Source organism: Aphelocoma coerulescens, unplaced genomic scaffold (assembly GCF_041296385.1).
Source record: "Aphelocoma coerulescens isolate FSJ_1873_10779 unplaced genomic scaffold, UR_Acoe_1.0 HiC_scaffold_60, whole genome shotgun sequence".
Taxonomy (NCBI): domain Eukaryota; kingdom Metazoa; phylum Chordata; class Aves; order Passeriformes; family Corvidae; genus Aphelocoma; species Aphelocoma coerulescens.
The window spans coordinates 1,806,750-1,832,993 of record NW_027183949.1 but is presented as its reverse complement, the minus strand read 5'-3'; the positions used below and the strand labels follow the sequence as shown (position 1 = coordinate 1,832,993).

Here is a 26,244-nt window from a genome sequence, read left to right as displayed (position 1 = left end):
AGAATTAATTAGGAAAAATCAGAAGCAAATGAGAGTTATCAGTACCGGCACAGGAATTCAGGTTCCTCCGGGACACTTTGGTTTGATAACTGCCCACTCAAGCTTGGCCTTGACAAGTGTTCATATGGTGGGAGGAGTGGTTGGTGCAGATTATCAAGGAGAAATTAAAGTAGTTCTGTTAAACAATAGTGAACAACACTGGATTATTCAACCCCACGGCAGGGTAGCACAGTTATTGATATTGCCAGTTTTTAAAACAACCGTGAAAAAAGGACATCCACTTCACATCACTACTGTTCATGGAGATAAAGGGTTTGGATCCACCAGTCCTGATCATGGAGCCAGAGTGTGGGTCCAGAGGCCAAATGGCCCGCCCGAGCCAGCTGAAGTAAGAGCTGTAGGCAAAGACAACACTGTTTGAATCCTGAAACCTGGGTGAGAAAGATGGGCACATGTCCCTGCAGCCAAGTGTTCTGTGAGAGAACAAAGAGATGTTACAGGATATTGTTTTGCAGAGCCTGCCAGACCAAATCTCCCTGTTTGCCCCAATGGTCCCTTTGGAAAGTGCTCTGATCCACGGCGCTCGATGTGAAGACTGATGTGCCACTGAGTGAGTGACTTCTGCAGACAGAAAGGGACCACTTAACAGTGAAACTATTGTTGATCTTGTTGATTTAATGTTGTCCTTGTAATCGGAGCACTGGTTGGGAAAATAGATTTCTAACAGCAGGAGCAGAGATAGGGAACTCATTTAACCTCAGTAATTGCTGGGTGCGTGCAAGTCCAGAAGGATCCGATGACTGGCCTTGGCTGGCCCATCTGGCCCAACCCAAATGGTGGGTTAGAAACTTGAGCACAGTTCACGATAAAAACAGAGCTCTAGACCGAGGGTGGCGATCCCCGACCGCTGCCTTTTCATAGAAAAGGCATTTCTTGCCTAAATCGGATAAAGAGGAATATATGTAGGGAAAAGTGTCTGTGGATGGATGTTGTCTCCTGGAATAGGTTGTATGCACCCACACTGTAAACTGTTCAATTGCAGCCAGTATAAAGGGAAATGGAATCAAACTCACGGACAGCTCTTTAATCATGGCTGGGTTAAGCGTTCCTATGAAGATTGTGAAAAGATACCCTTAAAGCACGTCCCGTATGATATTTTGGCTTGTCAACAAAGAATTTCTAATACTTAAATCTAAGATTGTAGGATGAAAAGAATTGTTATGAAGGTTGCAGTTCGTCTCTAGGTCAAAGGACTGATTGAAGTAGTGAGGCCTGAACAACAGGCCCTGACTGAGGCCTGAACAACAGGCTCTGAGGCAAAGTTGACATCTAGATGAACCTTCCAACCAAATGTTCTATTTGTATCTGCTCATTAACAAAGCATTAGTAGCAATATGCTCTATGTTCATTGGTGAAACACGGATTGACCTTTCTGTATTTAGAAACTGGACGAGGCCCCATCTGGCCTTGTTTGGGGCTTTAGGATCAAACTCCCTCGGTTCCTCCTTGAGCCCTGGCCAGGCTTTGGGAGAAACCAAAGAGGAGAATGAAACCAGATGTTCCCACACTAGCAGTGATGTCGGCTTGTTTGTTCAACGCTGTCAAAGCTGGGCCCTCTCACAGCGAGGTTGAAGCCTCGTTGCCCGCAAAGGTGGATGCACCTGCAGGAACTCCCAGGGTGCGGGAATGGCTCTCCAGTCCTTGGCTGTGACAGCTTCCCCCAGCTGATGTGAGGATGTGGATGATGGCAAGGCCTGAGGGTAACTGGTGCTGTCTCTTTCTTGATTACTGTACGCAATCTTTGGTAGTGATGATTGGGTGCTTTGCTGGGCTTCTCCTTTTGTGATTCTTTGCAGTTTTGCATTCTAATAACTTACACTATTCCTGAACTTGGTGTCTGTGTCTTTGGGGCTGACCCTGCCCACTGGCAAAACAGACGCTGAGGGCCCTCGGAGAACCAAAGGTGCCTTGCGACACCGTGGGGCCTCGTGTAACCAAGGGCACCCCAGTGACAGCGTGGGGCCCAAAGGAACCAAGGGGCCAGCGTGGCACTGCAAGGCCTCGTGGAACCATGGAGAGCATTGTGACACGGAGGGGAATCTTATAATCAAGGGTCCATTGTTTTCCTCTCCCTGCCCCGGCCCCAGCCCTGCAAAGAAGCCCAGTCCTGTCTGGCCCTGCAGCAGGAACTGGAGGCACTGGAGTTGCAGGACAGTGACTCTGTGTCTGGAATGCTCAGGAGATCCTCAGCTCGGGCAGCTCCTGCAGCCCCAGGGCCCCGCTGCCCAGCACAGCAGCAGAGAGTTGGCTCTGGGGCTCCTCAGGCTGCTCCTGCTGCTATCCCAGGGACAGGGCAGCCTCTTGCCAGGGCTCCTCTGCACACACACGAGCTGCTGCTCTTCTCCTGGCCCATCCCAGCTCCCCACAGAGCCTTTCCCAGGGGAACACGTCTGTGCTGGCCTGAGCAGCCCTTGCTGTAGCCTCTGCCCTGCTGCCCACAGCCCCCGAGCTGGGGGTGCTGCTCTGCAGAGCATGGCGGCTGTGCTGCCCGGGGCCATGGGCTGCCTCTGCTGGGCTGTGCTGCTCAAGCTGGGAGACAGAGCTCTGCAGCTGATGGTGCTCCCTGCACGGACCCCCTCCCACACAGGCTCTGCTGTGGCCATGGAGGGTGCTCCGAGGTGCCTGCCTTGTTCCAGGGCTGGCGCATGGGCTGGGGCTGCCCTGGATCCTCCTCTGCAAGTTCCCAGAGGGTCAGACGAGTCACTGCCCAGACTCCTTTCCCTGTACCTGCTGTGTCCCCTGGGGCTGCAGAGCTCTCATGGCTCACAGGAAACATTCAGTCCTTTATCTCTGGGTGAGCCCACCCTGGACAGGCCTGTGCCCAGGGAGCTCCACTCACGGCTGATCCCTGGCACACACTGTCCCTGCAGGTCCCCTGCGTTCTCCTGGCAGCTCCCAAGTCCCTCCAGAAGAACATTCCCCTGCCATCAGGCCTGGCACAAGCTGCAGAGCCCCAGGAAGGTTCATCACAGACCATTCACCATCTGGTGGGCACTGGCCACCACCAAGCAAAACCTGAACCACACCTGAGTCTCTTGAAGGCCACACTGGGACCCTGATCTCATCCCACTGAGCCCTGGGAGAACAAGGAACACAGGCAGCCTCTTTAGAGTCTCTTCCTTGGGCCTCTTCCTGACAGTGACTGTGCAGGGAGAGCAAAGCCTTCCTGCAGTGCCTTCAGGAGATGCCCTTTGCTGATGGAACTGCTGTGGCGGAGCCCAGCTGTGTCCCAGCTGTGCCCATGGCCTGTCCCTGCCTGTGACACGCAGCAGGACTCGCACCACCCACACAGAGCTGTTGGCCTTACACCATCACAGCAGCTCCAAAGGAGAGAGTGGAAGTAATAAGAGAGGAGCTCTGAAAAGACCAAGCTCTGCTGCTCCCTGGCTGTGCTGCTCTGCTGGGACTCTTGCCTGCCCCACGCCTGCAAAACTGGTCCTGCCCTCCAGCTTCAGGGATGGACTCAACCAAAGGATCTTGAACAAAGACCTTGCTGATGGGTCCTTTCTTTCATGTGAATACACACAGAGCAGACTCCTCATTGACACAGTCCCTGTCAACAGTCCCATTCAGCCTGTAAACAGGGAATAAGATGCATAACAAAATCTTTTGGGTACAACATTAACATAGGAAAAGAAAAAAAGCCCCCAAAGCACCACCACCAAAACAACCTGAGAAGGCAGGCTGGGCCTCTAATGATTACACTTTAGCCTATGGAGCTGAAAACAGGCAGGTTTTTGCTTCTGGAAAGCATCCAGTCATCATTTTCCTCAGGGCATCCTTGAGCTCCTGGTTCCTCAGGCTGTAGATGAGGGACTTCAGGGCTGGAGGCAGCACTGAGTACAGAACTGGCAGTGCCAGGTCCACGGATGGGGAGGACCTGGAGGGGGGCTTCAAGCAGGCAACAAAGCCAGTGCTGAGGAACAGGGAGACCATGGCCAGGTGAGGGAGGCACGTGCAAAAGGTTTTGTGCCATCCCTGCTCAGAGGGGATCCTCAGCACAGCCCTGAAGATCTGCACATAGGAGAAAAGAAGGAACACAAATGAACCAAAAGTTAAACAGATGGAAAACACAACAAGCCCGAGTTCCCTGAGGTGGCAGTGTGAGCAGGAGAGCTTGAGGATGTGTGGGATTTCACCCAAGAACTGGCCCAGGGCACTGCCCTGTGTTCCAGTTTGGCCAAATTTAGAAATATATCCTCTGAGAGAAGGCACAACTACCCCTTCCCCCCCCCAGGTTCGGGAAAAAATAAATTTTCCTCGAAGGAAAGTGAAGGAGATAAAACTATTTATTTACCAAACACACGGGAAAAGGAAAATAAGGCTAAATAATAAAATGTTTCACTGTGGAGGAAAAACCTGGGAAAGTGTTAAGAGTCCTCCCTTTGGTCTCCTCGGCGCTGGGGCTTGGGCCAGGGCCAGGCCCTCTGTGCCCGGTGGAAAGTCCTCCCGATGTGCTCTGAGGTTGAAAAGCAGTCCAGTAGAAAAGGGAGAAAATCCGGAATTCCAGAGAAGGAAAAACAAAGTCCAAACTCTCAGTCTCTCTCTCCAGAGAACAAGAAGCTGAAAAAAAAAAACTGGCCAAAAGCTGACTGGAAAAAAAAGAAAGCAAGCTGGGTGCTTCCTCGCTCCCCTGCCGCAGCTGGGAAAAAAAAACCAACCTGCTATCTCTGTGTGACCTTGAACAAACTGCAAACTGCCCTGAAAAAGTTTTGCTCAGTTTAGAGGCATAGAAAGACACAGAAATTAATTTCTGGGCATAGGCAGCGATATGGGATACACATCATAAGGTCACCCCAAGACATTCCACCCCTTATCCCATATTGGTGGCTCAATGTCCAAACTAAGATATTTTAATTCTGCACACACATTTATATATATATATATACACAACTATATACAAACAGTGACAGTGACAATCAGCAAGCAGGGGTATACAAGCATTTCACACTACAGGTGGTTTTCACACAACAATCAGATCTCCCTGTGGTACACAACGTGTTGTTCCGTCTTTCTGCATTACCCACCATGTGCAACCAGGTCCCTGGGCAAAGACAACCCCACGGATGGGTTTGTCTGTACTCGAGGCAGAATTTATCCACACAGGCTTTCCTAACAGACCTCTGACATGCACTACTGGGACCTTATCTCCATCTGTTGTATGCAGGGATTCAGATTGGGCTGGACCAGCTCTATTGGTGGAACCTCGGGTGTTAACTAACCAGGTGGCCTTTGCTAGATGCTGTTCCCAATTTTTGAAAGTTCCCCCACCTAGTGCCTTCAAAGTGGTTTTCAACAATCCATTGCACCGTTCCACTTTGCCTGCAGCTGGTGCATGGTAAGGGATGTGGTACACCCACTCAATGCCATGTTCTCTAGCCCAGGTGTTAATAAGGCTGTTCTTAAAATGAGTCCCATTGTCAGATTCAATTCTCTCAGGGGTACCATGCCTCCAAAGGACTTGCTTTTCGAGGCCCAGGATGGTGTTCCGGGCCGTAGCGTGAGGCACAGGGTAGGTCTCCAACCATCCAGTGGTGGCTTCTACCATTGTGAGCACATGGCGCTTGCCTTGGCGTGTTTGAGGCAGTGTGATGTAATCAATCTGCCAGGCCTCCCCATACTTGTATTTGGACCACCGCCCACCATACCACAGGGGCTTCACCCGCTTGGCCTGCTTGATCGCAGCGCATGTCTCACAGTCATGGATCACCTGGGAGATACTGTCCATGGTTAGATCCACCCCTCGGTCTCGTGCCCACTTATAGGTGGCATCTCTGCCCTGATGGCCTGAGGCATCATGAGCCCATCGAGCTAGGAACAACTCTCCCTTGTGTTTCCAGTCCAAATCTACCTGTGACACTTCTATCTTTGCAGCCTGATCTACCTGCTTGTTGTTTTGGTGTTCTTCATTAGCCCTACTCTTGGGGACATGGGCATCTACATGGCGGACTTTCACAACCAGCTTTCTTACTCGGGCAGCGATGTCTTTCCACTCTTCAGCAGCCCAGATTGGTTTTCCCCTACGCTGCCAATTAGCTTTTTTCCACTTTTCTAGCCACCCCCACAGAGCATTGGCTACCATCCATGAATCGGTGTAGAGGTAGAGCTTTGGCCACTTCTCTCTTTCAGCAATGTCCAGGGCTAGTTGAACAGCTTTGAGTTCAGCGAGTTGGCTTGATCCACCTTCTCCTTCAGTAGCTTCTGCAACCCGTCGTGTGGGACTCCATACGGCTGCTTTCCACTTTCGTTTCATCCCTACGATGCGACAAGAACCGTCGGTGAAAAGAGCGTAGCGTGTGTCTTCTGATGGCAGTTGGTTGTATGGTGGAGCTTCTTCAGCACGTGTCACTTGTTCTTCTTCATCAGCGAGACCAAAGTTTTCACCTTCTGGCCAGTTTGTGATTATTTCCAAAATCCCAGGGCGATTCAGTTTTCCAATACGGGCGCGCTGTGTGATGAGAGCAATCCATTTGCTCCATGTGGCATTGGTGGCGTGGTGGGTAGAGGGAACCTCTGCTTTGAACATCCATCCCAGCACCGGTAGTCGGGGTGCCAGGAGGAGTTGTGCCTCAGTGCCAATTACCTCTGAGGCGGCTTGGATTCCTTCATAGGCCGCCAAGATTTCCTTCTCTGTTGGGGTGTAGTTGGCTTCAGATCCTCTGTAGCTCCGGCTCCAGAATCCCAGTGGTCGACCTCGAGTCTCACCAGACACCTTCTGCCAGAGGCTCCAAGACAGGCCATTGTTCCCGGCTGCAGAGTAGAGCACGTTCTTCACTTCGGGTCCTGTCCTGACTGGGCCAAGGGCTACTGCATGAGCGATTTCCTGCTTGATCTGGGCAAAGGCTTGTTGCTGTTCGGGGCCCCAATGGAAATCGTTCTTCTTGCGGGTAACCAGGTAGAGAGGACTCACAATCTGGCTGTACTCAGGAATGTGCATCCTCCAGAAACCTATGGCGCCTAGGAAAGCTTGTGTTTCCTTCTTGTTGGTTGGTGGAGACATTGCAGTGATCTTATTGATGACCTCAGCGGGAATCTGACGCCGTCCATCTTGCCACTTTACTCCCAGGAACTGGATCTCTCGGGCAGGTCCCTTGACTTTGCTCTTCTTGATGGCGAAACCAGCTTCCAGGAGAATCTGGATAACTTTCTCTCCTTTCTCAAAAACTTCTGCTGCAGTGTTCCCCCACACAATGATGTCGTCAATGTACTGCAGATGTTCTGGAGCCTCACCCTTTTCTAGTGCAATCTGGATCAGCCCATGGCAGATGGTGGGGCTGTGCTTCCACCCCTGGGGCAGTCGGTTCCAGGTGTATTGCACACCCCTCCAGGTGAAGGCAAACTGAGGCCTGCACTCTGCTGCCAGAGGAATGGAGAAAAATGCATTGGCAATGTCAATGGTGGCATACCACTTCGCTGCTTTGGACTCTAGCTCATACTGGAGCTCCAACATGTCCGGCACAGCAGCACTCAGTGGTGGAGTCACTTCATTTAAGGCACGATAGTCCACAGTCAATCTCCATTCTCCTTCAGATTTGCGCACAGGCCAAATGGGACTATTGAAGGGCGAGTGGGTCTTGCTGACCACCCCTTGGCTCTCCAGCTCACGGATCATCTTGTGGATGGGAATCACAGCATCTCGAGTTGTCCGGTACTGTCGGCGATGCACTGTCGAGGTAGCAATTGGTACTCTTTGTTCTTCCACCTTCAGAAGGCCGACTGCAGACGGGTTCTCTGATAACCCAGGCAAAGTGTTCAATTGCTTAATGCCCTCTGTCTCCACAGCAGCTATTCCAAAAGCCCACTTGAGTCCCTTTGGGTCTCTAAAATACCCGTTCCGGAGGAAATCTATGCCCAAAATGCACGGGGCCTCTGGGCCAGTCACAATGAGATGTTTCTTCCACTCAGTTCCAGTCAGGCTCACCTCAGCTTCCACCAAGGTTAAATTTTGTGATCCACCTGTTACACCAGAAATAGAAACAGATTCTAGCCCCACATGCTGCGATGGAATTATTGTACACTGCGCACCAGTGTCAACCAAGGCATCATATTTTTGTGGTTCTGATGTACCAGGCCAACGAATCCACACAGTCCAAAAAACGCGGTTTTCCCTGACCTCTACCTGGCTAGAGGCAGGGCCCCTCTATGCCTGGTTATCCTTTTTTCCCTGGGCCTGTATCTTAGAGGTTCCTTCATGGGAATTGGACATGCCATCGTCTTTTCCATCATTTCCGGCAGTTTGGCCACAGGCAACTGGAGCTACTTCCTTTTTGGTAGATCCTCCTTTCTGAGACTTGCGCTCCTTCAATTCACGCACTCGTGCAGCCAAAGCAGAAGTAGGTTGTCTACCCCAGTTCTTCATGTTTTCCCCACTGTCACACAGGAAATCCCACAGCTCACTTCGTGGGGTGTGCCTTCTCTCTGGGGAACGTCCGCGGAGAAGGCACTCTTTAATCTCCTGGAGACTCTTCTCCATCTTCTCTTCCATTTTCTGCATATGTGTTTCCACAGCTGCAATTCTTGCATGTGTTGGGCCATGCACAGAGTCTGCATATGCTCGGAGCTTCACTGCCATATCCTTCACAGTCTCATTCGCACCATAGTCCGGTTTCATTATTGCTAAAGCAGAAGCGTATTCTGGTGGCCCAAGGTGTATGAGTTTTCGCCACATGTATGGAATAACTCTGGCCCGGTCTGGACTCCTCAATCCTGGGTCATTTGCAAAGACAACCTCTACCACCCCTAGTTCTCTCAGGCGTTGGATCCCTTGCTCTATGGTCTTCCATGGGGTTTGCTGCATGTAGAGATCATCTCCACACATATATCTTTCAGCCACGCCTGTTAAAACTCGTCTCCAGACACTGGTAGAATCAGCCCCCCTTTTCATCGCTTGGTCGATCACTGGATCATGTGACAGGGATCCCAAATGCCTCGCTTCAGCACCGTCCAGCATCACATCATCACCTGCCGCATCCCAAATACGGACCATCCAACTTATTATGGATTCATCGGACCGTCGGGTGTAATCCTTTCTTAGGCTGTGAAGGTCCTTTATGGACATGGACTCAGTAATGGTTTCTGTGCCTGAGTCAGTTGGTGGTTTTGAGGTTCCTTCCCCTGCATCTTTTGAGGTCCCTTCCCCTGCATCATCATCATCTTTCACTGGGCGATCAGTTTTGGTGGTGTGCTTCTTCCTCGTGACAGGAGCCACTGTCAGTGGCTTAGACTCTCCATCTGGTTTGGGCTTGCAGTCTGGTTTATCTGCAGCCTGAGTGACTGGGGTATCTGCAGGCTTTGCTGATTTATCTTCCTGTCTCTCTACCATTACATGCTGCAGTGTGCGATAGGCATATGCCAAAGCCCAACATATTGCAAGGAGCTTGTTCTCATTGGAATTGTCATTGTATTTCTCTTTCAGATATTTTGCCACCTCAGCTGGTTTCTGAACTTGTTCAGGGGGAAACTTGCAAACCATTGGGTCAGAGAATTTCTTCAAGATTTGGCCCATATCCTCCCATTCCCCACACCACTCAGGATGTTCCACCTCTGGGTCAGGTGTCTCATCAGTCACCCTGGAAATCTGAGCTCTTATTCTAGACAAGCTGCAAACCACATAGAGGAAGATTGCCAGATTAAATACCAGGAGGGTGGTCTCTTTAATATCCAGGGGAAGCTGAACATTCTCAAAAGAAAACCTATCAAATTTAAAGGGAAGGGAAACCCCGTCTCCCCCTCCTCTAACAATCTGGGTACAATTACTAATAAATTCCCAAAACAGGCTACTGAAGCTAGGACTGGGGTTAGGACGGAGAAACCACTTATCATACACACTTTGAACAGCTGCCTGTACCTCTGTCAACTTCTTATAAATCATTATCACCGAGCACAGGAAGATAGAAATCCTGATTCGTCTCCCTGCTCTGTAAAATTTACATATCAGGGACAAGATTGGAGCAAGCTGTGGATAGGCAAACAACCCTAGGGACCAAAAAAAAACCAGTACCTCAATGAAGCCTAAAGACCAAAAAGACATGAGTACATCAAGCCAGAGAGACATTATGAACTCAACCACCATGGTGATTAGTTTACCCCAACACAGAATAAGTAAATTCAAACCAAAATGTAATTAGCACAGTTTTTTTCACTTTCCTTCGAGCCCCACATTGGGCGCCACTAAATTTGTTCCAGTTTGGCCAAATTTAGAAATATATCCTCTGAGAGAAGGCACAACTACCCCTTCCCCCCCCCAGGTTCGGGAAAAAATAAATTTTCCTCGAAGGAAAGTGAAGGAGATAAAACTATTTATTTACCAAACACACGGGAAAAGGAAAATAAGGCTAAATAATAAAATGTTTCACTGTGGAGGAAAAACCTGGGAAAGTGTTAAGAGTCCTCCCTTTGGTCTCCTCGGCGCTGGGGCTTGGGCCAGGGCCAGGCCCTCTGTGCCCGGTGGAAAGTCCTCCCGATGTGCTCTGAGGTTGAAAAGCAGTCCAGTAGAAAAGGGAGAAAATCCGGAATTCCAGAGAAGGAAAAACAAAGTCCAAACTCTCAGTCTCTCTCTCCAGAGAACAAGAAGCTGAAAAAAAAAAACTGGCCAAAAGCTGACTGGAAAAAAAAGAAAGCAAGCTGGGTGCTTCCTCGCTCCCCTGCCGCAGCTGGGAAAAAAAAACCAACCTGCTATCTCTGTGTGACCTTGAACAAACTGCAAACTGCCCTGAAAAAGTTTTGCTCAGTTTAGAGGCATAGAAAGACACAGAAATTAATTTCTGGGCATAGGCAGAGATATGGGATACACATCATAAGGTCACCCCAAGACACCCTGGCACAGGGGCAAGGAAAAGGTAGTGGCCGTGTGCAGCAGAGCATTGAGAAAGCCACTGGCCCAGGCAGCTGCTGCCATGTGAGCACAAGCTCTGCTGCCCAGGAGGGTCCCGTAGTGCAGGGGTTTGCAGAGGGACACGTAGCGGTCATAGCACTCGACGGCGGCGAGGAGGGAAAACTCCGCTGAAATGAAAAAGAGGAAGAGAGAGAGAAAGAGAAAGAGAGAAAAAGAGAGAAAGAGAGAAAGAGAGAAAGAGAGAAGAGGAAGAGGAAGAGGAAGAGGAAGAGGAAGAGGAAGAGGAAGAGGAAGAGGAAGAGAGGAAGAGAGAAAGAGAGAAAGAGAGAAAGAGAAAGAGAAGGAGAAAGAGAAAGAGAAGGAGAAAGAGAGAAGGAGAAAGAGAAAGAGAAAGGGGCTGTGCAGCACCTCCTGCGTAGGAGGTGGTTGTGGTGTCCCAAAATGGAATTGTGCATGGCTTTGGGGACAGTGGTGCAGATGGAGCCCAGGTCGGTGAGGGCAAGGGTCAGCAGGAAGAAGAACATGGGGCTGTGCAGGTGCTGGCCGCAGGCTCCGGCGCTGATGATGAGGCCGCTGCCCAGGAGGGCAGCCAGGGAGATGCCCAGGAAGAGGCAGAAGTGCAGGAGCTGCAGCTGCCGCGTGTCTGCCAATGGCAGCAGGAGAAAGGGGCTGATGGAGCTGCTGTTGGACATTGGCTGTGTGTGGACATGGGGACCTGTTCATGGAGAAAAGTCAGTGACAGCTTAAGGGAAACGGCTCTCAGCCAAATCAAAGCCATGTCCCACAAATGCTTCTCCTGTCACACACTGACACCTTATGGGGATTCAGAGTGTCGCCACGGAGAACGGCTTTGGCTGGCCTGGGGCCTTGCGAGAGACGAGAGACGGGGCGGGCCGGGGCCGCGTCTGGCAGGAGGCGAGACAAAGAGCAAGAGGCGAGACAAAGAGTAGGATAGTTAACGGGAGATTGGGCGAGGAGATGGTAATCTGTAGCCCTTGGAGATGTAAAACATATAACCTTAGAAGCTGAAGTTTGTAGCTGCTGAACTGTGGGTTTGGAACAGTATATAAAGATGTGACTCGTGCGAGGAAATTTGGCTTTGCATGCGGCCGGCGAAGTCCGTGTTCCATCACCGACAACACCCTTCTGTTTTTCTAGCAGATCTTCCTTCAGCTCCAGCCGCAGCCCTGCTTGGTGCTGGCTGCGTGCGACATGAGTTTCAGGGCAATTGCTCCGGGGGGTTTTATAATTCAGCCTTGCTGTGCAGAAGTGGGAGGGGGACAGCCACCTGTCCTGGTGTTACACTTTGAAACCCCAGCTAACACAAGGGCACTCCCAGGGCCCAAGAACAGGAATGGCAAAAGCTGTTAAAGTGTTCTAGAGGTTTTTACAGCTCCTCTTCATCTCCCCGGCTGACTGGTTTTGGATGTCAGAAACACTCAGCATTGCTGCTGCCCTCGGGGAGAATAGAGCGAGTTCTGTGAGGCAAGGCGGTGAGTGGAGAGTGAGGGGAGGTGCTCTGTCACTCTGTCCTGTTCCAAGATCCTCTGGGCTTTCACCCTTGTCAGACAGAGGATAATCACCCTCCCATATTTCCCTTAGAAACCATCCCAACACTGCTGAGAGCAGATCGATCCACCACAGCCCATCAAATGTCCACCCCCTTCTCGAGGTCTCAGCCCCACATTGGTAGCCAAATACACACATGGCTCATTGCACCAACCCAACAGCACTTTGTCCATCATCAAACTTCTGTGTCTCACTGTGGGGCTTTCAGGTAACACAAAGATGCTACACGACCTGTTTGCGTCCTGGAGGGAAGCTCAGAGCTTAGGGGGAATCCTCAAGAAGAAAGCCAAGTGTCCTAATGATGGCATTGGATGTAGGGAGATGGAGCTCCTTCCCTGGCTGCATTGCCCACAGCCGGGCACTGGGGACAGCGTCACCCTGAGCCAGCTGAGCCAGCTGTGCCCCCTCCCAGAGCCCCCCAGTGCCAGGCAGATGCTCCCGGCCCTGTGCTCTGCAGAGGGAACTGGGCCCGGGACCGCAGAGCTGCCCCACAGCTCTGCTGCAGCTCTGCCTGCACAGGAGGGGCTTCACGCCTTGGAGCCCCGGCCCTGAGGGCAGAGGCTTGGCTGAGAGAGAGAGGAGGGGAGGGGGCTTGTTCAGAGGGAGGGGCTGCACTCGAGGGCATCCTGTGGAGGTCTCTAAGCTCTCCGTGCCACAACATTTCTGCCTTTTGTTTTCTCTCATTGCCTGATCTTCTCTCTGCTTGCTGAAGATCTTCCTCCTGGAGATGTTTCCCTGTGCCTGATCTCTTCCTGCCAGCACTCACAGACCCCATATCTCTGTGCACTCTCCTTGGCCCTACAGAAACCTGCCTGTTTGCAGGGCACTGGCTGGGGACAGGTTCTGTTTGCAGGTGGGAGAAAGGACAGGTCAGACTAAGCCTGGCGGGTCCAGCAAAGGTGATGCCGGTGCTCTCCGTGGGCAGAGGAGTGCCTTGAAAGCACTTTAGGAAACTCCTGCAGAGCACTCAAGTTACACTTCCCATGCCTTAGGGACTCTTAAAAATGAAGAATTCCTTTATCACTTCCCCCCCCTCCCATTCCGCAAGAGTAGGAAACGGAAAACACTCTCAGGAAATTTCATCTTTATAGAAAGGCTTGTCTTGGAAATATTACTGGACTGAGCCTAAGCCCTGAGCATGTCCTCATGTTCTACACCAGGGATACTCAGAGAATGTACTTCCTGAATCCACAGTCAGTGGTATGTTCCAGCTTGAGGAGATCATTTCAGGAACTGCAGCTGCTTTGTCCTGCAGCCAGAGGCTTCCTGTGTCAAGGGCTGGGAATGATTCTCCCCCGGTCACTTGTCAGCATCTTCCCAGCCCTAACTGATGGAACCCCTCTGTGCCTCTGTGCCGTGCCCGGGCTGGCTGCAGGCAGTGCCCCAGCCGCCGGAAAGGCAGATCCTGTCCCTCCCTCATTGCTCGGGACTCTTCCCGGGGCACTGGGATGTGGGCATGTGCAATGCCAAGGGCAGGACCATGGGGTGGCCCCTGCCATGCTGCTGAGCAGCAAAAAAGAGGCAATGAGGCCCCAGGGCTGCAAGGGTCACTTGTCTCCCAACTGGCCCCAGGGGCAGGGACAGCAGCCCTGGCCAAAGTGCTGCAGAAGTTGCCTCTGTCAGGGCCTTGCAGCTTCTGCACATCCCTCTGCCCTCTCCGGCCCAGGCTGTCCTACAGTGTCCGTGCCCTGTGTCTCTGTCCCTGCAGGCTGTCCTCATCCCCCCGGCTGCCCCACCTCCCCGGCCCCTTCCTTTGCTGATGGCTCTGCGGCCTGCCTGGCTCTGCCTTGGCACGCAAAGCCTTGGGCTGCTCCAGACTCCTTCTGGGGGACACGTGGCACCACAGCACTGCCCTGGGAGAGAAATTCCTTTCTCCTTGTGTCCAGTCTGGACCTCCCCAGCTGCCCTTTGCATTAATTCTTTCTTTTGCCGGCTGTTCTCTACTATGTCAAAAGGATCCACCATCTCTGAAACCACCCTTCAAGCCCTCCCAGGACTCTCCTCCACTGTCCTCAGGCTCCACTCCACTGAGCACAGAGCCCCTTTGTCCCTATGTAGTGATCATGTGCTTGAGGCCACGGGCACCTGGACAAGAAGGTCGGTTCTTTTCTACAGGAAGGAAACCACAGAACCCCAGTGTTTTGAAGGCAGATGAGAGGCAGCCACCAGAGGCCAAGGCAAGCCAGACCTGTCTGTCCTTGCAGCTTCTGTCTGAAAGCAACCCTTGGACATATGGGGAGTTTTGGAGGTGGAGTTCCATTTCAGCTGTGGGTGCCTGGACCGGAATGACAGCTCTTCTCCCCAGGAAGGAAAGGGCAGAGCCCCAGGGTTTCAAAGGCTGATTAGTGGTGGCTCAAGGAGGCCAAGGCCAGCCAGACCTGTTTGTCTTGGCAGCTTTTGTCTTGGAGCGATCCTTGGATAGAGGGAATTTGGGAGGCCAAATCCCAGTTTTGTCCATGGACGTCTGGCCAAGAAGGACAGTTCTTTTCCATTGGCAGAAAAGTGAGGAGCCCCAGTGTTTCAAAGGCAGATGAGAGCTGGCCCTCAGGAATGCAAGGGGAGCTGGCAGCTTTTGTCTGGGAGCTATTCCTTGGATATATGGAATTTCAGAGGTGGATTCCCAGTTTTGGCCATGGATGGCTGGACTTGAAAGATGTTTTTTTCCATGGGAAGAAAAGCACAGCCCCCCCCGTGTTTTGAAGGCAGATGAGAGGTGGCCCCTAAGAGGCCAAGGCCAGCCTGAGCTGTCTGTCCTGGCAGGTTTCACATGGGAACAATCCTCGGATAGAATCAAATTTGGAGGTAGAATCCTAATTTCAGCCATGGGTCCCTGGAGGAGAAGGACAGTTCTTTCCCACAGAAAGGAAAGCAAGGAACTCCAGCATTTCAGGGGCAGATGAGAAGCAACCCTCAACATGCCAAGGTCAGCCGGACCAGGCAGGTGGCCCCAGGGGGCCAAGCCAACCAGTCCTGTTCCATGTTCTTTGGATCCTTGGGGCCCTGCAGCATCACAATTTTGTTCCCCTGAGGCCCAGCAATATCACAGTGGTCTCCTTGGCTCTACAGCGGCACAAAGGCCCCTTGCTTCCATGAGGCCTTGCTGTGTCCAAACGGTTTCCTTGCTTCCATGGGGCTGCAAAATAACACTATGGCCCACTGGTTCCATGAGGTCACAGAGTGTCACAGTGGTCTCCATGATTCCATAAGGTCCTGCAGTGTCACAATGGCTCCTTGGTTCTATTGGGCTCCCCAGGATCACAGTGGCCCCTTGGTTCCACAAGGCCTGGCTGTGTCACACTGGCCCTTTGCTTCCATGAGACCTTGCAGTGCCACAATGGTTTCCTTGGTTCTATGAGGCCCTGTGGTGTCACAATGGCCCCTTGATTCCATTGGGCCTCTTACTGTTACGTAGTTCTTAGTTCCGTGATGCCCTGTAGTGTCACAGTGGTCTCCTTGGCCCCATGGTGCCACGCAGTGTCCCAAGGGCCCCTTGGTTCTATGAGGCCTGGCTGTGTCACAATGGCCCCTGGCTCCCATGAGGCCCTGTGATGTCACAATGGTCTCATTGGTTCCACGAGGCCCTGCAGGTCCACAATGGCCCTTCGGTGTCACAAGGCCTTGAAGTGTCATAATAGTCTCAGCGGGTTCCCCCGCTGCTTCACAATGGCCTCCTTGGTTCCGTGATGCCCCGTAGCGTAACAATGGTATCCTTGCTTCCACACAGTCAGAATGGCCCCGTGGCCTCATGGAGCCCCACAGTGTCACTGCGACCCCCTTGATTCCACGAGGCCCTGCCGTGCTACAATGACCCCTTGGTTATACAAGGCCCTGCAGTGTCACAATGGCCCCTTGGTTCTGAAGTGTGCAAGAGCCTAATCATAGGAGAAAGGCTCCAAAAAATGCTTTGTCATTATCACTGCTCAGCACCAGAAAGGCTTCAAAAGTGCTTCGTCATTATGGCTGCTTATCATAATCACTTTTGAACGCCTGGAAACTACGTGCCGTACGGGCCGTGCATAGCCCGCCTGGAGGCCCATAAAAAGGAAGGCAAAACTGGTGCAAAATGTGGAGGCGAAAGCGAAAGGTAGAATCCCTGCCCTTTGCCTTTCCCCACACCACCACCATCGCCAGCCACGAGACACCCTGAGGCCTCCGGGAGCCGACGCCGCCCGCCTGGGGAGAACCCCCCAATCCTTCACCCCTGGACTGAAATCCCGAGTGAGCTGTGCAACCCCTACCCCTGCTCCTTCGTCCCAGGCGGACCGAGGTTCAGCTGCAAGCATGGAGCCTGCATCTCGGAGGACGGGCCGCCGCTTTCCAGCCAAACTGCTCCAGAGACGGGAAGAGGCAGATAAGACGCTTCAAACAGCAGGAAAAAAAAAGGCAAAAACTTCTCCACTTCCCCCACCCTGTCTCAGCAGCAACAAAGGTAGCACAGTGTGGTGGTGACTTATCCTATGCTTTTAGAGTAACCTTGGCTTTTTCTAACTCTTCTCTACTTTTCTCCTTCTTTCTCTTTGCCTCTCTTACCATTAGATAAACAGATACCCATTTTTTTGGCACCAACATTTAATCTCGTTTGGTTTTAATCTCGTCTCTGGGAATATTTTGAACCTTCAAAGTTCTTTCCTTTTTATACTCAGAGATTTTGTTTTCTTTGCCCTTCTGGGTGTAAATCGGATAGTAACAAAGTGTCATAATGGTCTCCACGCTTCCATGAGGCCCCACGATGTCACAATGGACTTTTGGTTCCATGAACTTTCGTTCTGTCAGCAACAGTCTCCTTGGGTCCGCAGTGTCACAATGGACCCTTGGCTCCCTGAGGTTCAGTAGCGTAACATGGACGCCTTGATTCCATGAGGTTGTGTAGTGTCACAATGATCTCCTTGCTTCTGCGGCCCTGCTGTGTAACAATGGGCCTGTGGTTCCATGAAGTTCTGTACTGTCAACCATGATCTCCTTGCTTGCACAGTGTCATAACTGACCCTTGGTTCCATGAGGCGCCTGGCCTCCAACAGCCTCTAAGAGACCCTTATGGCCCCTCAAGGCCCCTCACAGCCCCTCATGACCCCTCGGTGCCCCTCACAGCTCCCCAGGGCCCCTCATGGCAGCTCACAGTCCCTCACAGTTCATGGCCCCTCATGACCCTTCACAGCCCCTAACAATCTCTCATGGCCCCTCACAGCACCTCATGGCCCCTCATGGCCCCTCACGGCCCCTCACGACTCCTCATGACCCTTCACAGCCCCTAACAAGCCCTCATGGCGCCTCACAGCCCTTCACAGCCCCTCATGGCCTCTCACAGCCCAAGGCATGGGACTCCTTCCGAAGGAGAAGAGATCGGGCTCTGCTTGTTCTCCTTTTATTTTGGTCACTTCACAGTGATGAGTAAAGGAAAGCTGAAATGGAGCCTTTCCCCAGCATTTCCCTCTGGGATAATTGCGGGGCTGAAGCTCTGTGCTGGCGCTGGCCCATGTGTGAACATCGCTGCAGCCCCCCACAGCCTTTGCTGTCCCCCGTGTCCATTCCCGGTCCCTGAGACCCGCCCAGCTCTGGCAGCAGCAGGAGCCACCGCGCAGTGGGCCCTGTACCGGCACAGCCGGGGCTCCTGGCCAAGAGCAGCAGCAGCGCCAGCCCCTTCCCACCTGCTTGTGCCTCGGCTTCCCAAGAGGTTTTTCCCGGTGAATTTCTGGACTAGAGACACAATCAGCCACAAACAGACCTGATTCCTCAGAGCCCGGCTGTGCTGCCCTGATGCAACCTTCAGAGAAAGAAAGGATCCGGTTCCAGCACTGTTCCCAGCACCGTTTCACTCATCCTCAGGTGACAGCAGGAGGCTTTTCTTGCGTTTGCCTTGGGAATTACAGATCATGGCTGCTCTTCCCCCTCTTCTGGTTGCCACTTGAATTTTATCTGAAAAACTGCAATTGCCTCTTTTGATCGGTGCTAGCCACAGTGCTCTTCTGATGGGGAATTCAGATGCTTTGTTGCAGGCATCCTGATTAGCAGATCTTGAAATGTTCACAGGTCTATAAGCAAAAAGTCGAGGAGAATGAAAGTCATACAGGCCACATTCACAGCGCTCAAACACAGCCCTGTTGCTGGTGCTCTTGAAATAGAATCAGCTGCCAGAGGCCAGCACAGAAATTGCCTCTGGAGTGTGGAATGAAACGAAAAAATCCACCGGGAGAAAGAGGAAGCAGAACTTCTGCACTCGCTTCATTGCTTCTTCCCAGCAGCAGGAGACGTGGATGTCCAGAGGTACGTCCCGCTGCTGCTGACCACAGTGAGAGCACAGCCTGCTGCCCAGTCCCAGCGGGAACCCGAGCCCAGCCCGGGGAGCTCCCGCAGCGTCGGCAGCTCAGCGGACGCGGTGCCAGGGCCGCAGCCCCGGGAACACGCCCGCCCATTGTGGGGCAGCGGCGCAGGCCCAATGTCCTGCGGCCCAAACTTGCTGCTGCTGCTGCTGCTGCTGCTGCTACGCAAGGCCCATCCTTCTCCCCCTGCTCCTCTCCCAGCACGGCGCAAATTGCACCTCGCGGGATGCTTCCCCGGAGGCTGCTCAGGCGCCCCGCTCCTCTTTCCACCTGAGCGTCACTGCGGAGGAATCTTTGGCGCACTTCCGTAAGCCCGGGCCTCTCACTCGTGCTGAATCGGGAATGCAAATGGCCTTGTTAGGAAAGTCAAAAGCCAAGGGAACGGATTAGGAATTATTCAAAAAAACTACCCTTCTTCCAGGCAAGGTACACCAAGTCATTTCCCGCATTTCTCCTTTGCAGATTCTTTCAGTCGCCTGCTCGGCGAGCTCCAGCTTCTTCTGCTGCTTCCTGTGAACCGATTGCACTCTCGATTTGAGCACCAACGCACCAGATGTGCAAGTATCTACGCTGAACTCAGAAACCAACTGCCTCTGTCAGACCATTTTCACAGTCCAGCTCACTTGCAAGATGTCCACTGAGAGCTTGGAAGGATTAGCCCCCAGCTCTCCACTTCTGGCTGCAGGCTCCGGAGATTCTTTCTCTCCATTCAGCCAGCCTAACAATTGCTGCTACCCCCTCCTCCTGTTTCCTTAGCCTACAACAGTAACGACGAAAACCTTACCCACGGCACAACTCGCTAGTCCACCAGGAGGAGAAAGGACAAGTTGTCAAGCTCTCAAAACCTTGGTCCTGCTTTGCTGCAAGAGTCCTGCTGCACGCACAGTGTGGCAAGCCAAGAGAAGCTGCATGTGATGGCACATCTTGTGACAGGAGCTCCAGCTCGGTCTCCAGGAAAGGGTCTTGAAAAGAGCAAACATCACTGTGGACAAGATTCTTGCAAAAGCAAAACAGCTTCCCAGAAGGGACATGCAAACGGAAAGAAACAACCCAAGATGTTCCCGTATACTATTAATTGCTTCCCTTCTATGCTCCCCTTTTCTGTCTTGCACTAGTTCTACCTCACAGTCCTTCCAAACTGATCTTACCTCAAACACCTAGGACTTAGCAAGTTTGAGACACTCTACAATACCAAGAGCTACACACAGCTTGCCTTCTCCCTGTTTGGCTTTGAAAGCAATGCTGGAGACCCCAGAAGCCTGCCAAGGGAAGATTTTAGAGCCCAGTGCCTTGCTCGGCTCTGGCTTCTAGAGACAGGGCATGTGCTCCCATGGGACTGCACCCTCAGCAGTGACAATAGACAGCAGCAGCAACAAAGGTGATTCCCATGACACTGTCGCAGGGCTCAAGACTCCGTGTCTTGGCTTCACATGGCAAAGCTCACTGTCCGTTTGGACAGACTCAGCATCCAAACTAGTCTGCTTTTCTACCTGTGTCAATGAACAGCAGGAGAAGGAAACCAGCCAGCAGTTTCTTTGCAGAGAGGGCCTTTGTTCCAGGCTGAAAGTGCTGGATTGGCAGGGAGGAGGCAAACAGCTGAGAGCTTAGCTGCTCTATTGGACCGGCATCAGAACTCAGCAAAAAGAGTGTTTCCATTCTTTTATTTGAAGCCTCCTATCGGCAGTCTCCGATTTTCACCTGAAACCGGACAAGAAAACAGCAACAGCCCTGCCGACGAGGGCACCGCGCCGGGCACGGCCCCGCCGCTCGCACTGCCCACGCCGAGCGGCCGGGGAGCAGCGCTGCACCGCGCAGGGGCTGCACGTCTCCCTCCTCACGTCCTGCTCTGCCCTCCCACGGGGCTGCCTCTGCCTGGCGCTGGCAGGCTCCTCATTCAGCACTTTGCTCTGCTCCAGGCGAAAAGCGCGGACAGCGCTTTGGTTGCTCGCGAGCAAGAGACCGCGGCGCGGGGCGAGCCAGCAGCAGCAGGGGCAAGTTGCAAGACTGCCGCAAGGAAGAGTTACAATCTGGTGAAGAAGAAGCTAAACAAGACGGTGCGTTTGGCGCGGCTGCGGGAGGAAGAGATGCTCCGGGACTCCGCTTCGGCCCCGGAGCGGCCCGTGCTGGCCCGGGGCGCGCGGGGCTCGGCCGCGGGGCGCGCGGGGCAAAAACGGACACCCGGGCAACAGACACACGGACACGCGGACCAACGCTCCCAGCGCTTCAGCGGCAGCGGCGGCAGCAGCAGCAGCGGCAGCAGCGGCAGCAGCAGAAGAGCAATACAAGAGCAGCGGTTCTCCAGACCCTCTGCGTTCCTTCTCCTGTTCCTCCTCTCCTTCTCCCAGTGTCCCGCATCCCCTGTCCCGCTCTCCCTTCAGTGCTCCACCCCCTCCGCCCCTTCCGCGGCCTCCCTCTCCCCATGCCAGGCCGGGCCATGCGCCCGGCCCGCCCCCGGCCCCGGGCGGGGCTGCGCCCTCCCCGCCCCCGGGCGTCCCGCCGCGGTCTCGCCTCCGCCCGGCTCTTGCCCTACTGGCGGTGGCGCCGCTGGGCGGGCATCAGTGCCTGCCTCTTGGGCAGCACTGTTAGCCTCTGGCTCCGGCTGGCCCGGCCCCGGCCCCGGCCCCGGCCCCGGCCCCGGCTCCTCCCGGGGCCCGCCGAGGAGACAGACGGCGCGGCCGCTCCCGCCGCGTCCGCGGCGTCTTCCCCGGTCCGAGCTCTTCCGCTCGGCAGCGCGGCCCCCGCCCCCGAGCCGCCGGTGTCCCCTTCGAAAGAGGCAACATCTGGGGATACCCGGCCCGGGGCGGTTGAGGAGCGCCCGGCGGCCGTTTCTGGCCCCGGGCCGAGCGCTGACAGCCGCGTCTCGCCGGCAGGGAATGCGCAGCAGGGCCTGAGGGAGCGCTACCTGGAGGGTTCGCTGCTGGGGCGCGGCGGCTTCGGCAGCGTCTTCGCGGCCACGCGGCTCTCGGACGGCGCCCCGGTGAGTGGCGGGGCCGGCGGCGGGCGCAGGAGGCGGGGGGCAAAGGAGGAGGGCGCAGGAGAAGGAGGATGGGGCTCGGCAGGGCGGGCGGCGAGCTCAGCCCGCTGCTCCCCTTGGCTTGCAGGTGGCCATCAAATGGGTGCCACGGACCCGCATCCGTCATTGGGGCGAGCTGGTGAGTGAGCGGGGGGGGGTAGGGGTGGGGGTGGTGGGCAGCGGGAGAAGGCGGGGCGTGACGGGCGGGGATGAGCCGAGGCCCGGGAGGGTGGAAGGCGCCAGGACGCCTCGGGGGAGAGCGGGCGTGGGGGCAGCGGAGGGCGCAGAGCATCCCGGGCTGGGCGAGGGCTTCCCGAGCCCTGGCACGGCATCAGCCCCACTGACGGCATCGTGCTCCTCCCGCAGCCCAACGGCACCAGCGCACCACTCGAGGTCGTGCTGCTGGACAAGGTGTCCACCGGCTTCCCTGGTGTGGTGCAGCTCCTCGAGTGGCTCGAGCTGCCCAGCAACGTGGTGCTGGTGATGGAGCGGCCGGAGCAGTCTCAGGACCTGCTCCATTTCATTCGAGCGCGGGGCTTCCTGTCCGAGGAGGTGGCACGGGAGCTGTTCCGCCAGGTCCTGGAGGCCGTGCGGCACTGCACCAGCTGCGGGGTCCTTCACAGGGACCTGAAACCAGAGAACATCCTGGTTGACCTGGCCACGGGCCAGGCCAAATTGATTGACTTTGGCTGCGGCACCTACCTGCAAGACACAGCCTACACCAGCTTTGCAGGTGAGTCCTCACCAGGGTAGGCTCCCGGTGCCGGCATCTCGCGGCCCAACCTGGCTGTGGCAGCGGGGATTCTCCCTTTTGATGCCAGTCATGGGACCGAGTTTTCAGCCCAGTTGCTTTTGAGTGCGGGTGGCCGGGGGGCCATCTTCCAGCCCTGCTGGCAGCCTTCGCCAGCCACTCTGCCCAGGACTGGCGCTGGGGCTGGGGCAGCCAGTGTGACAAAAACACACCCGTGGGTGGGGGTAGCAGAGGGGGGGGGGCCAGAAGCTGTGCACCCGCCGGTTTGGTGTGCAGGCAAGAACCGGCTTGGACTGCTCAGCTCGCCTTGTTTGCCTTGGCTTCAGAATGTTTTTTTGGGGCAATGCAGGCAGGGAGGGTGAAGGCATGGTTTTCCCACCCCCGGCACTGAGCGGGTTTTCCCTTTGCATGGAATGCTTGAGCCTTGCCAGGGCTTCCGCTGCCCTCTTGTGACACCGGTGGCTTCTTTTACAACCCCCAGTTTGTCCACAAGTCACAGGCGCTGGCGAGAGGGCAGCGGGTCATGCCGCGTGCCACCGGTGCGGCCCCTGCGTGCCCAGGGATGCTGGGGCGAGGCTCCGGGAGCAGGCAGCATCCCGCTAATGAAGTGCCTCTCTATTCCGTAGGAACACCAGCGTACAGCCCCCCGGAATGGACCCATTTTGGCTGGTACTACGGCGAGGCAGCTACCGTCTGGTCCCTGGGCATCGTGCTGCACCAGATGGTCTGCGGGCGGCACCCGTTCCCGAAGGGCCGGAACATCAGCTGGGGCCAGCTGTCGCTCCCAGAACGGCTCTCTCAAGGTGCATGCTCATCCCTGCGGCACGGGGGGAATAGCAGTACTGGGAGACAGCAGCGGGCTCATGAGCATCCCGCTCTGGCAGCTGCCGAGGAGGTGGCACATGCCTCGCTCTCCTGCTCTCCTCCAAAACAAAGAATGGATGGGAAAGTTCAGGCACAGCTCGGAGCCCCCATGGCATGGCCTGGGCATGGCAATAGTGGGGCAAAGCGGACAGGAGCCTTCTGCAACTGACCGGCGCTTTCTGGTTTCTCCCCACAGACTGCAAGGAACTGATCAGATGGTGTCTGTCCCTGCACTCCTTGGACAGGCCCTCATTAGAAGACCTGTCGTGTGATCCTTGGCTGCAGGATATTCATCATCCATAGAAGAAGGGAGAGAGCCACAGGCACACTTTGATCCAGGGAGCCGGTAAGTTACAGCTCCACACGTGCCTTGGCCAGAAGAAGCCAAGAAACGCAGGCTTTTTTGCCCTGCCTGTATCGCTGCGCAGGGGTCGTCAGATGGGGACCCGCAGCCCTTGTGCTGGCGCTGAGCTGCTCTTCCCAGCACTGGTGGCTGCCGTGCAAGCTGCTTTTGCTTGTCCTGCTTCACTGACAGCCGGGGCCCTGGGCGGGGCACTGACAGCCTGCTCTCAGCCGCAGGGAAGAAGGAGCCCCTGGAGAAGCTGTACTCCTGCTGCTGCTGGAGACATGGAGGATGACGTCAAGGATGGCAAGCTCTTCCTCCACCTGGCCACCGGCAAGCTGAAGATGATGGGCTTCGATTCTGGCACCTTCTTCAAAGCCAGGCTCCACAGCGAATTTACAGATGAGTCCACAGCCAGGGGGATGCTCCCAGATTTGGGCATTGCACAGCCTGGCCGGGAAGCAAAGGTTCCCCCCTTTGCTGGGGCGGATGCAACTAATTCTTCAGCCGGCTGCCAAGCTGCTTTTCGGCAGGGCGGGCGGGATGGGCTGGGGTGCTTAGGAAATGGGAGTCGGCTCCTGGCCCTGCCAACAGCCCCCACCGCCCACTGTTCCTGGGGCTGGGGCTGGGGCAGCCAGCCCGACACAAACAAGCCCCCATGGCAGGAGCAGAGGTGGCACTCCAGGAGCTGTGCACGGGCTGCTTTGTTTTGCAGGAAAGGAAGGGCTTGGGCTGCTCCACTCGGCTTGTTTGCTTTGGGCTCGCTGTGCCTGTTGGGGGTCAGTGCGGGGGGGAGGGGAGAAAGCGTGGGCTTCCCTCGCCCGAGGGTGGGTTTTTCCCCAGCATGTAGGGAAGGTTGGGCCTTCCTCAGGCCCCCAACAGAGAGAAGACTTTTTACCTTTTTTCTTGTTTCTCCTTTTTGTCTGTAATCCCTTTTCATTAATTTGTTGTTTCTTTCCCTTAAAGGAGGTGTTGTAGGTGGTGTCCAGTCTGGATCGGGAAGTGCTTGGGACCAGCTGCAGCGTGGATGGGACGGGGCCTTGGAGAAGGCCGAGGACATCGCTTGGGAGCAGCTTTTCTTCCGGCGGCGGGTGGCGTGCGGTGGGTCCCCGTCTTCTTGGCACGGCTGGGATAAGGGCTTTTGGGAGATGGCAGCGAGCACAGGAGCATCCCGCTCTGGGCAGCTGCTGAGGAGGTGGATCTGCCATGGCTGGCTGCGGGCGGTGGCACGTGTCCTGCCATCCTGCTCTCCTGCCAAAGGCAGCAGTGACGGGCGGCTTCGGGCACCGCTCTGAGCACAGCCAGCACGGCCTGGGCACCGCGGGCGGCTGGGACAAGGGGGACAGCAGCCTTCAAGTGACGGGCGGTTTCTGCTTTCTCTCCTTGCAGCCGGGCTCTGTGGATGCTGAGGCTGCTCTGGGCTCCGCCAGGGCTCTGCTGCGGCTCAGCACCGGGCCGGAAGAAGCCAAAGAAGAACCGGTGTGAGCCGCAGCAGAGACGTGCTCGAGCATTTCGGCAACGCAGCTCAAGCCTGCAGAGTGCACGCCTCCAGGGGAAAACATGACACCCCCCCCGCCCCCAAAATAAACTTGTTCAATAACTTGTGAAATGAAATCAATCTGGGATGACCCCAAATGGCATTTCTCAGCTTGCTCAAGCTTTAGCTCAGCCCTTCTCTGAACAGTTCTCTGCCCCGCCTGCCTTTTACTTCACAAGTGCTCCCTCTTTTCCCCCAGTGAGTTGCCAGCTCAGGGCAGTCTCTGTCGCACTGTAGCCTTCCTTGATGCCTTTGACCACGAGGAGGAGCGAGCCCCAGGTTTAGGGACTCATCCTGTCACTGGCAGAAGAACAGCAATGTCTCAGAGGTCCGGTGAGACCTGAGTGTCATTCAAGAGCTGCCCTCCAGGCCTCAGCTCTCCTCACTGTTAGCTTCCCACTGCCCCTTTTCCTCGTCCTTCCAGCAGGATGAGCTCTGTGAATGCCCTTGACCCTCCCCACTCCTGCCAGCCCAGCCACCCAGCTCAGTTTGGCTTAAGCTGAAGCTTCTTTGTCTCCTCTGGCACGCCAGTGCAGTTCCCTCTGCGGGGAGCAGCAGCCCCAGAGCACAGCAGGCAACAGTGCAGGCCGCACCTGCACCGGCTCCCCTCCACGCGTGGCTGGGCTCTTGGTGGCAACTAAATGCTCCCTGTTTGCAGCTGTCCCTGGAGGATGGCCCCAGGGCAGAGCCCAGCCCGGCTCCCACTGCATCCCCCGGAGCTTGGGGCAGACAGTGGTCCCAGAGCTGAGGTTCATGGTGCGCAGCCGGCGCTGTGGCTCGCAGTCGGTGTTTGCAAGTGTTGCGTTCTCATCTCCTGCAACTTGTGGGGAAAAGGAGCTGTGCGGCCGGGCCAGCACTGCCCCTCTGGGCAGTGACACGGCTGAAGGTCTTTGCTGTTGCAGAGGAGCCGGCATGGAGCCTTAGCAGGGCCTGGCAGGTGTGGAGCCGGATCTCGC

The 26,244-nt window shown here is 55.1% G+C and overlaps 1 protein-coding gene across 1 annotated transcript; it reads left to right on the top strand.

Moving 5' to 3' along the window:
- The first annotated feature begins 21,199 nt into the window (after positions 1-21,199).
- On the top strand, positions 21,200-23,711 carry LOC138102017 (serine/threonine-protein kinase pim-1-like). The gene is made up of 5 exons (XM_068999768.1): positions 21,200-21,757; positions 21,882-21,932; positions 22,160-22,526; positions 23,171-23,347; positions 23,605-23,711. Exons 1-5 carry the CDS (start codon positions 21,200-21,202, stop codon positions 23,709-23,711), a joined length of 1,260 nt encoding a protein of 419 aa, XP_068855869.1.
- Positions 23,712-26,244: the final 2,533 nt, after the last annotated feature.

Excerpts from the sequence above, each read along its gene's own strand:
- LOC138102017 (XM_068999768.1), top strand. The coding sequence starts at position 21,200 with ATGCCAGGCCGGGCCATGCGCCCGGCCCGCCCCCGGCCCCGGGCGGGG. Across the intron at positions 21,933-22,159 it reads TCCGTCATTGGGGCGAGCTG|CCCAACGGCACCAGCGCACC; the intron begins GTGAGTGAGCGG and ends CTCCTCCCGCAG. Across the intron at positions 23,348-23,604 it reads CCCAGAACGGCTCTCTCAAG|ACTGCAAGGAACTGATCAGA; the intron begins GTGCATGCTCAT and ends TTCTCCCCACAG.